Source organism: Spinacia oleracea, chromosome 4 (genome assembly GCF_020520425.1).
Source record: "Spinacia oleracea cultivar Varoflay chromosome 4, BTI_SOV_V1, whole genome shotgun sequence".
Lineage (NCBI taxonomy): Eukaryota > Viridiplantae > Streptophyta > Magnoliopsida > Caryophyllales > Amaranthaceae > Spinacia > Spinacia oleracea.
The window spans coordinates 149623762-149634973 of record NC_079490.1 but is presented as its reverse complement, the minus strand read 5'-3'; the positions used below and the strand labels follow the sequence as shown (position 1 = coordinate 149634973).

The following is an 11212-nucleotide window of genomic DNA, read 5'->3' as shown; positions in this document are numbered from 1 at the left end:
GCAAAGATCAGAGAAAACATAGAGAAAATTAGAAACCAAACCAGAGAAATTAGGTTGAATGTGACGAAATCGGAAAAATTCGAGCTAATCAGCAAGAACCAGCAACATCCAACAATTATGATCGAAGGAGAAAAAAAATGCGGAAGATGATCTTAGTAGTCTGATACCATGTCAATTTTAGAAAGAGTGCCCGGCAAGAGAGGAAATAGAAGGAGAGAGAAAATGTAATGATTAGAATTAATTAATTAATATTACAATAACAGTTCCTTTTATATGGAAGAAAAACTGATTACAAAGTAAAGGAAAGGAGGTTTGCTGTACGAAGTTGTTGTAACAACTTTATTCATGATGATGTCATAGCATCATCATTAGCAGCAACTAAGACCTTATTATCAATAGAGTTTGAATTCGCATTCAGTCCTTTTATCAAATCAGGAGTTTCGTGAAATTTTATTCATACAGCCAGAAACTTTGGAAGGGTGATGAGAGCTTGTAAGCTTATCTCAGTGATATTACTGTTTCAAACTTTCAACAATCTTGTGATCTCGAAATAAGTAGAAGGTCTTACCCAGTAAAACACATAGAGCGTAGGGTCTGAGAAAGGTCCAAATGTACGCAGAGGTTGATCAAAACCCGTGACCTAGCTGATAACAAGTAGACACTAATTAAAAATTTGAAAGGTGTAGTTGCATATAAGTTTGATCGATCTTGATATCTATGGCCACTAATTGCATATTTAATTTGGTTGCCTTGCAGATCATCATGGTCCTCTGAAGGTGAAGTTTTGGCAAGACCCGCTAAGCCCATCGAGATGGAAGAAAGAACAGGTGAGTATTGTATCATAGGCTTTGTTTACTTGCTAAATTGGCAAGCTTATATAAATATCTTGATGAACCTGCTAAATTAATACTATGAACCTCTGCTAAATTGATATACATGTCTTAATGAACCCTTTTTGACATATTAGTGTCCCGAGAACATGCAGTTTCCTTATTACTTGATTTTCCAATCCGTAAAGTTAGAAAAGAAGCTTCGAGGAGTGAAGGAATTAGGAATTAGGAATTAGGAATGCTTGTTACTTACTCCTTGAAATGACATTTCCACTAAAAGGTTAACGGTAGAGGTGAAATGAAGGATTCAGAGAATTCTTCATGGTGCTATATATTTCTTACATTGGGTTTGATAATTGTAAATGCTTATTGTTTGCAGTTTGTCATTGTTTCTCTGGTTGGTTGGGGCACGCTAATCTATGGAGGCTACAAGTTCTTCTTCACAGGAGATCAAAAAGAAAACAAAGACGAGGTTAGCCATGTTTATTGTTGCTCTCTTGAGTCTTGACAGCAGAAGCAGAACAACCAAGTAATTAGGGTTCTCTAGAAATATAATATCTACTTGTTCAGTAACAAATTATTTGCTTTAACATTGTTTTGTATAGCCCCTCTGCTATCCACTTAACTTCAATTACCTTCTTGAAAATCATCACTTGTCTCTATTTTTCATTTCCTTTTGCAGAAAGTTGGGAAATCGCCAAAGTGAGATGTGGAAATTCAGGCGGTCCTGTTGGATGACGCTAGCTGCCAGCTGGATCTAGTGTTGTAATGTTGTACGTTATTTTTTTTTTTTTTTTTTTTTTTTTTTTTTGGTTTTCCAATATGTATCCTGTTATGTACTTCATGACTTTGTATGATATGAAAACATCCTTGTACAAAGGTTTGCATGTAATTAATACGAAGTATAGTTTATTCAACAAATCCCTGTATACTAGTGTCTATGTTTGTTTAGGACCTGATAGAGTACTGAAAGTTTGTTTCTTCAATGGTTGTTTCAGTTAACTGTCATTCCTATTTGTATCCCGAAGCTGTCAGTTTTAATGGGCTCGTTCAATATCACCACCCGTTTTCAGTTTTTAGTTTTTTTAAAGTCATATGATTTAGGTTGAATCACGAACTAAGAAATAGTAATATGTACAGTTGTCATGTTGATTTTAAAATCTGACAACAAAAAACTGGAAAATGCTTTTCTCGTTTTCACATTTTAGTTTTTAGTTTTATAAAAAAAAAATCGATATCAAACGGGAAGTTAATGATTTCTGTTTTGTTCTTGTATCTGGGGGAGTGCAGGATAAGGTGATCATTTTCAAAAGCTTAAGACTCAAAAATTGCAATCCTCTGATAGAATAGTCGCTCATCATTATGAACAGCTAGAAGAAAATATTCACAATAACAAGTTTGAATTATCGCTTCATCACTAGTAAATAGTAATGATCAAAAAATTCGATCAAAAAATTCACAAGTTGGGTAATGGGTATAACTCAAGGATTTATAATTGATACATACCTTTTTACTCCTAAATATCAAAAAAATCATCCAAAATGAACTGAACGAACCTATCAAAATTTTGTATCAAGATAATTAACATTACAGTACATTGTACAAATTTTATCAGATTGAAAGTTACACTACATGAGAACATTGATATGCAGCTTAGAAATCTAGGTGTGACTCGCGTGAGGCCGACTCCACCAAGCTCATCCTTGGAAAAAATACGTTACATGATGAACTACATAAAATCAATTCATGTAACCTGACAATAGAGTATACACATATATACATCCTTGCGATATTTGCACCATGAAACACAGGGGTTTGCCGTTTGCTACACCAACTTGGGTGCTAAATACATAAGAAAGTTCAAATTTTGACGTTGTAACAAAACATAGCATTACCTGCACCGGCTACAACAAGGGATAAAATCTTGTTTGCTTCAATCTGCATCTTTCACTTCAGCTTCAATATCAACTACAGATGTTGAAGCATTTTTATCTGCAAATAAAACATTACTGGTATTTACAATGATAGAAATTTGAACCATTCCAGTAATAACTAGCTAATTGATCACATTCTATTGCTAGTCTTAATAATAATGTTGTTACCCAATCATCTATGCTCCAAGATTTTCTATTGTGTGGTAGTTGACAGGGTATAAGTTTATTTGATTTAGTTAATGGGTAATAGGCCATTTACTTTAGGAAGTGTGTGACCAACTCATGCATGGTATAGTCGGTTCTACCTGGTAAGCTACAAGAAACACTATTTGTTTTCTCATTTGGTTAAGTATAGCAAGGGATAAACAAAATATGCATTTTTCTTGAAACTATGTCTCCACAAGATGTGAAAAACTTAGCAATACTTGATATTTACTATGTGCTAACAACCTGATACACTATAGCCACTAATGAGAGTTTGTGAGGAAAAAAAAATAGATTTACCCGACAACAGGTTGAAAGACGAATTTTACAATGCAAGATACAATTGCGTGTTCTGTTCCAAAACGTCGTAATCATTCTCTTTCATATGATTGCAAACATTGAACGCACTCACCAATAAGTTTGCATGACACTTAGGGGTGTTCTTTTCCCCTTCAAAAAATAAGTTTCATATCAATTAGGTACATATAAGTAACAATGAGCACTAGTAAGTTCAATTTTTTAAAATTTTAAATTTTATTATAAATTCAGATAAGTTCGATAAGTTGAAAAAAACGCATGTAGTAAGGCTCTGTTTAGTTCACCTTATTTCAGGACCTTATTACTTATTTCAGATAGTTAAGATTAGAAAGAATAAGTTCAGATCACATCAGATTACAAAAAATAAGTTTACATCAGATAAGACTAGATCAAATCAGGAGAAATAAGGTGAACTAAACGGGCCTAAGTGAGAAGAATTAGTAAACGTGAAAGATGGAATCAAATTCAAGTTCTCATAACTCTTCTTCTTTTTTCCCTTCTTCACATATAGTAAAGAGTTAATATTTTTCCCCTCCTTCAATAAAGATTTACTTTCTATTTGTCATATCTAACTTCTCTTATCCTATTCACTGAAGTTATATGGGTTGCTTTATCTTCCTATTATAAACACCTAGAACCATATGCCTAAATAGGATGTTTCTAACATATTGTTGAAGGAAGTAATGCCCTTGGTTCAAGTATGCATTTAATGCTAAGTCTAATAAATGCGGTTTAGTATTAATTAACAAATTAATAAATTCAGTGAGATCAAGTGAACTGAATGTCTAGCTAGAGGTCGCTTCAGTTTAAGTGGAATTAATAATATTAATCCATAACTTACTCTTGACTGAACCCGTAGGGTCACACAAATAGTACGTGAACGGATCAAGTATTTAAGTAAATATATTATTCATTAAGTACTCCATTTATGAACATTCGGAAACGACGGATCTCGGTTCCAGTGGAAGCTGAAATCGTCAAAAGGCAAAATAAAGAATACTCCGGAAATGATAATATTGCTGGAAACGTAAATATGGTTCATGACGGAAATATAAATATTATCCAAATCGTAGATGTTGCCGGAAACGGAAACGGAAACATGGCTTGTATCGGAAAAAATTATCGGAAATAGAAATATTGTCGGAAATGGAAATATTACCGGAATCGGAAATATTGTCGGAAAATGAAATTATTTTTGGAATCGGAAATATTAACGGAAACGTAAATATTTGTTCGAAACGGAAATGAATTCCGGAATCGGAAAACAAATCGAAAGCTCGACGAGCGACAAGCCGGCAAGCGAGTCGGCCCATCGCTCGACAAGCAAAGGCAGCACCATGGGTAGCGCCCTACGAGCAAGGCAACAGCCATGAGGCCGCGCCCTGCGAGCAAGGCCGCAGCCATGGGCCGCGCCAAGCTACAAGCAAGGCAGCAGCCTCATGGGCCGCGCCAAGCTGCAAGCAAGGCGGGAGCTCATGGGCCGCGCCAAGCCTGCGGCAAGGCAGCAACGCATGGGCTGCGCCCAGCCTGCGAGCACCGTGTGCAAGGCCTACCAAGGCATGGGCCGAGGCAGCACGCACACCCACGTGGGCCCTTGTGGCTGCGTTGGGTTATTCGTCTTGGGCTCCAAGAAATATCCGATTGCTTAATTCCCAAGTAACCTTGGATTAAGTATTCCTACTTTTACTAGAATTCAAATAATTAAGAGTTTAATTATAGTTGCAATTCTAATTGAATAAGAATTTCAATCCTAGTAGGTTTGGTAATTCTATTCCTAGTGAAACTCAAATTCCTTATTTTCTACACTATAAATAAAAGGCTAGGGCCTCATAATTATAGACATCAATTGAATTGAAAACATATTCTTTATTCCCATTGTGTTCAAGGGAGAACATAATACCAGCCTAACCGAATACATAAAACCTTAAGTAAAATCCTAGTTGGTTGAACCTAAGGCGGATCCGAACGTGCTGTGGACTTTCTACGGAAGGACAACGTTTGGGGCTCTAAAGACTTGTTCTTGTTCGGTTAGGGAGCAGCTAGGGAAGGCACGCATCACATTGTATGTCACCTAAATTATGCTAATTGACTATGTGGCAATTAATTTGGATTCTGGCTTTATAGTTTTTCCGCATGAATTATATTGTTGTATTATTCATAACCTAACAATTGTAACATATTGCAACAGTTTTATCTTTCGTAAGTTTCACCAACAAAATTACCACACATGTCCTTCTTTCATCCTACCTAGTACATTATTAAATACCACTCTATCTCTCTTTTTGCTATTTGCTCCCTCCACCACCACTTCCCTACCTTGCTAGACACACTACCCCACACCTTTGTCACCCCTTTCCTTCCCTTTTCATTACCACCTTCCTATGTCCTTTTCCCACCCTTATATGATGTTGTAGATCCAGGAAAAATGATGGCGCCATTAAGCACCGGATGTCGCAGGCAAGAATCCTCCCACTATTTCCACTGACTCTAGGGTTCCAGCCACCAAAATCTTCTCTACTCCATGCTCAATAGCAAAGCCGCTTTCTCACACATTGTTCCAGGTGTAGGTTGTAGTGGTGGCTTGATGGTGCTATGGACAGCGAGGGACGAGGGGTGTGGTATGAGGACTTGAGGTGGTGAATTTCGAGGTTATGGTGAGGTTTGCTACGGTGTTGTTGTGGATGGGTGGTGAGAGTGACTGATGAGAAGGCTGGGTAATTTAAATGAGTCTCTCCTTTTTTTTTTCTTAATTAATGTGCCAAACACAAGTGTTGCAATCTTAAGAAAACGGAAGTAATTTAGAATAGATGTTGATTGCTTTACCTTCCAATTTAAAACTTTGTTTCGTACTTTAGATTTATCCACCTCTTGATGGATGAATAGAAAGTAAGCTACTTGGTTACACTACATCCACACAAGTGTAAACCTTCTAGACACACATTCTACACTTATAGTGCGTAAAATGTTCTACACAGTAACATGATTTTTATAAAATCCAAAACACTAGAATACTCTTAAACCCTAATTCGTACAACACAAGGGCTTCAATTTACCTAAGTTACACAGTTTAGAAGTTACAAGCGTCAGCGCACATCGATCAAGTACCCAAGCAGCATCGCGCACATCACTGCATGCCAATTTGAACGAGGAGCATGGTGCTATAGCTTCCTCTTTCTTTCTATCGTTCCTTTAGTTTTCATCAACTCTAGTTTTCCAATTGTTACGTCATTCTAACTACCTACAAGTTCTTTAACGGAGCAAAAACTTTCCTTTAAAAGAAAAAACACTAATCTCTCTGTTCGCTCTAGTTTCTTTTTAACAAAATAATGAAAGAAAAAGGACCACCTTGCAGGCTGTACAACTAAACCAATTCATACATCAAACTTGTTTTTAAGCCTGCAAGGTGGTCCTTTTTTCTTCTCCCTGATACGGAGTAAAATAGGATTTGGGGATAACAAGAAGTTGGCTAGTCATCTAGCAATAAGCACCTTCACAAACAATTACTTTTGTTTAATCAAATAAAGTTTTAAGCCAATACTTCAGTCCTTAATCGTCAAACTTAATATGATACCAATGAATACCCAGCTATTTTCCTCATGCAACTTCTAGTGCTCAAATACATATTAAACTTTCAAAAAGATGATAATCACTTCCCATAACAACAATTGAAGGACGTTCATAATTATTTAGTTACCATATAATCATGCAAGCCTATTCACGGAAGTGTAAAGCCCCAATTACGGTTACGGGGGAAGCTTCAAGACGGAAAAATGTAAAACTTGAAATAAGAATGTGTACTCAATCAATGATAGTCTAGTGCTCAAACATTATTATAAATAGTCGACAATCTAAACATACTTGTAGTTATTTTTAATCATACAATACGAGTTTACACCATACTTTCCAAGGATATGACTTAAGGGTGTAAATGGGGAATTAGGAAGGGAGGACAAATACTAAAAAAAAACCAGGATCATACCTTTTCTAGACCGAGGTGAAAAGTCATCAAATGTTTGTCCAAATGGAGTTGAACGCTTGGAGGAAAAATTGATAGGTTCTTTTACAAACTTTTTTCCTTCCACTGCAAAAGTTTTAACAAATCCATATCATATATGCAATGGGACCTTTTTCCAAATTTAAAAGTTTCCCATAAACCTATGTCATATAGAGTAATTAAATGGCTATAAGAGGATAACATGGCAACCATTGTACCAAAATGAGGTGAACCAAAGGAAACGATCATTCCACCAATGCATGCATTATAATCCTAAAAGGAAACAAACTATTAATACCTAACTAGAAAACTGATAACATGTGTTGCATTTCCTGAAGCATACAACTTCCTTCGTGGAGTCATGCATCTGGCCATCTAATCGTTAACAGATGTATTCTTTCAATTATAACTCTCCCTTTGTTTTCAGATAAATGCAACATTAATTTTCTAGGCCAAAGTTTTTAAACTTGGACCATATTTAATAACATACTTCATACATAAAGAAAACATAATGTTTTGAAGTCTGTTAGATTCGTTTTCGATGTGTACTTTCAAAATATCAACTTCCACATTTATATTGTTTTCATACGTAACTACAAATATTAATGGTGGAAAAACTAATGCTGCTTGTTTTCTAGATAGAGACACTTTGTATCATTTTCAGGATTTAACTGAAAAGAGGGAAGCATATAAATTGAATATAGGCCAATGTTAAAGCACCACGCCCTGTGTAAGCATCATGTACTATGACTACCAGTAAAATACATGATGTAACTATGCAACAATTTACAATAAAAGAATAAGTCTCTTTACCTGAAAAGGGTTGAGTGCAGTAGGGGCACAACTGAGGTTCATCATTTAAAGTTGATCTGACACATGTCAACAAGAGACGTAATAAACCACTAGTTAATCCAGAAAAGATAGCGATGAGCATCTTTTGATAAGAGATTAAGTGTTTCCTTACTTGAAAACCTGAAAAGCATTACCACAGCTAGGACACTGCATATACACCAAACAGAGATACAGAATTTTAGTCAAAGGAAAAAAACATATAACAACAGATAGTAGTAGTAATCTCAAGGACAAGACTCTCATATTTAAAAAATTGACAGAATGGTGAAAAAAGCAATGCAAACACCAGCTAATCCGTGTAGAGAATTAGTGCTCGACTGCTCGGTAAGGGAAAATAAAGTATGAAATCAAAAATTTGAAAGCCAGACCCATTCAACTAACAAAGGGAATGATAAAAGAAGCCTAACAAACAACAACAAAGGGAATGATTGCAGCCCATTCTCTTTCCCTTTGATTATCACCCCCAACAAACGCCCCCTAACACTAATATAATCAGCTATTAAAGGAATGAAAGACAATCATTAGAAATCCTGCCCTGAAAGTGTAGCCAATTTAACTTTTTTTGGTCCATCCACATTGGTTATGCTAATACAATTAGGATTAAGGAGATCAGTTTACCCCCAAAAAACAAGCAAATTTCTAAACAGGTTGAAAAAAACTCCAGCTAACTTAACAGAAAACATTTGTGAGCTTCCGATAAGCTTTATTATTGTTCCTATGTTTCTAACTTCCTACAAATCTAGACAAGCTCACTCATAAATGCAGGTCTACCAGAAGTTCCGTATATACATACTCCTTACGACTGTATGTTGGGTACAGACCATTCAAGGGGTTAATATTAAGGTAGCGTTCAGACAATGAAGAGATAGAAGCAGGTTTGTTGAAGAAATGAACTCTGACAGTGCATTCTTTTGAGAAAACAACCACAAAATAGGTTTCGTTGATTAGGCAAAACAAGCTCTATATATCATAGAAGTAAAGAAGTTTATGAAATCTCACACTGTCTTGAATTATGTCTCTTCCTGCCCACCAGAGAAACACTCCAAAGCCAACTACGGGTACAATTATTGCTAGCAGCTGCATAAGCGCAATATGGAAAGTCAGATCCAACATCAGTAATAGTTCCAGTCTTTCAGAGTCAGAAGTACATTATAACAAATGCGTCAGAGATCATATTATACTGATCACTTGTACAAATTCAGAATTTTCTAAAATGTAGACCAACACGACAACAATAAACACGAGGCGGGATGATGACATGTTGTACGCTGTATGCATTACTTCGCAGTTCGCATGCACAACACTGCCACAGCACCAAAATGACAACATATGACAATCTCTTACGAGTTAGAAAGTCTCTACGATCAAACATGAGATGGTTAAGTTTAGAATGGAAAAGGACTGACTTGAAATTCGGGATTGAAGCATATACCAATCAACTACAACTTCTAGTTGAGTCTGTTCAAAAGAGCAACTTATCATATGTGCCAACTAGAACTTGATGCATTGTAGCCACTATAAGTTCAAACATGAAAGAAACAAAATATGTATTGCTAGCAACAATAAGCTAGTATAACATTCAACAGACAACCAAATATACAAGGAACAAACATGCAATTTGTAACAAAAATTAAAATAGACAAAAACATATCAAGATTAAACCATGGATTCAAAATGGGCACGTCGACGAGAAAGTCTAAGCTAATATCCGATATTGATCAATCTCACGTACACGAAAGTGAAAATCTAAGTTAATATCCGATATTGATCAATCCCACTCACACGAACAGTGAAAGTCTAAGTTATTATCCGATATTGATCAATCTCACACACACGAACAGTAAAACCGTTAACTAGACTCCCAAAAACTATCGAATACTCATCAGACAGACTAACGTTTAAAGTTTAAACAACAAACCAAAACCCAAATTAATGGACAAAACAAAGTTTGAAATAGAAGATTGAAACAAGTAGAGTAGTTTAAGGAGCGTTACCCAAAGGGAGACGATAGTATCAAGAAGCCAACCGAGTTGGCCAGTGAAACTAAGATAAGTCAATCCCACAGCTAAAGCAAGATTACCCAACACTCTTGCTGTTGTACCATCATCTCTTTTATCACCTCCGCCATTGAAATTATTAGGAAATTGATTGAATTTTACCAATACTACCCTCTTTTGCAACCTTAATTTCTTCCTATCTCCCCACAAAATTCCATCTTTACTTGTTTGTAAGACCCCTCTTCTTCTATAAGCGCACAGCTCTATTTTTATACAATTTTGACGAAAAACACCATTTTTTGTGCAATTTAGATGGTAAAATTTTATGGGTTGAAGTGATTTGGGGAGAAATTTACTTCTGGGTCTGTTAATTGGGATGGTGATGGATAAAGGGGAAAGAGTTGTCATTGAAAAACCATTAGCTAACAACAAGTAAGAATTTGAGCATTTGTAGTTTTCACTTTTCAGGCTAGCGAGGAGGAGCTCTTCCGAGGGAAAATAATCAAATGTGAGGTGGTGGAGATTTATTTGTCAAAAGGCCTCAAAGGCTCAAAGCATATCCGTTTCCAAGTACGCCAACGTTGTCACTTGTCACATTCCATTTTAGATGGCACCGGGTCGGACCATCCAAGGCACGACAATGTCGGCAAATGTGAGTATTTTTAACAGAGCGTTTTGTATGTGGACATGGGAATTTAAGGAATAAAAGAAGGGATATAGATTGGGAATTGTCAATTGAAAATTAAAGAAAATATTGGCATTTCCCTTGATTAGTAATGAGAATAGATTGGGAGTTGATTATGAATGAATAAGAAAAATACTAAAATATCTTGAACCTCGCTTTCTCTTTCCAGCAAATTCATCCTGAATAGCACAAAATGACGTTGTTTTGGACGGTAAGAGAGGTACAACCAGCATTGGATGTAGGGGCGGATCTTTGTTGGCCCCCCCGGCTGAAAAATTTTATAGTGTATTTTTAGTTACGGTCCCCCCCGGCCGAAAAATTTTATAGTGCATTTTTAGTTACGGCCCCCCTAAAATTTGTGTAATAATTGTATAATTACATAGTATATTGCTTAATTT

The 11212-nt window shown here is 36.0% G+C and overlaps 1 protein-coding gene and 1 long non-coding RNA gene across 4 annotated transcripts; one reads left to right on the top strand and one right to left on the bottom strand.

Annotated features, from left to right (window-relative positions):
- Positions 1-389: 389 nt before the first annotated feature.
- Positions 390-1709, top strand: LOC130459916 (uncharacterized). Of its 2 annotated transcripts, XR_008919645.1 has the most exons (4): positions 390-680; positions 757-827; positions 1210-1302; positions 1513-1709. It is a non-coding gene; the product is annotated as an uncharacterized lncRNA (long non-coding RNA). The 2 variants fall into 2 exon arrangements; XR_008919644.1 differs by having other exon boundaries at positions 429-827.
- Positions 1710-2285: 576 nt separating this feature from the next.
- On the bottom strand, positions 2286-10678 carry LOC110803531 (uncharacterized). 2 transcript variants are annotated; one of them, XM_056827546.1, is made up of 7 exons: positions 10127-10678; positions 9132-9209; positions 8245-8279; positions 8094-8149; positions 7266-7367; positions 3269-3418; positions 2286-2822 (listed from the first exon to the last, which is right to left on the bottom strand). In XM_056827546.1, the coding sequence occupies exons 1-6, from the start codon at positions 10535-10537 to the stop codon at positions 3294-3296; spliced, it is 807 nt and encodes a 268-aa protein (XP_056683524.1). In that variant the 5' UTR covers positions 10538-10678; the 3' UTR covers positions 2286-2822; positions 3269-3293. The 2 variants fall into 2 exon arrangements, with proteins under 2 accessions (XP_056683524.1, XP_021864742.2); XM_022009050.2 differs by lacking the exon at positions 3269-3418 and having other exon boundaries at positions 10127-10670.
- Between the last annotated feature and the right edge of the window lie 534 nt (positions 10679-11212).

Excerpts from the sequence above, each read along its gene's own strand:
- LOC110803531 (XM_056827546.1), bottom strand. The coding sequence starts at position 10,537 with ATGACAACTCTTTCCCCTTTATCCATCACCATCCCAATTAACAGACCC. Across the intron at positions 9,210-10,126 it reads ATACTATCGTCTCCCTTTGG|CTGCTAGCAATAATTGTACC; the intron begins GTAACGCTCCTT and ends GCGCTTATGCAG. Across the intron at positions 8,280-9,131 it reads GAGACATAATTCAAGACAGT|TGTCCTAGCTGTGGTAATGC; the intron begins GTGAGATTTCAT and ends GTGTATATGCAG.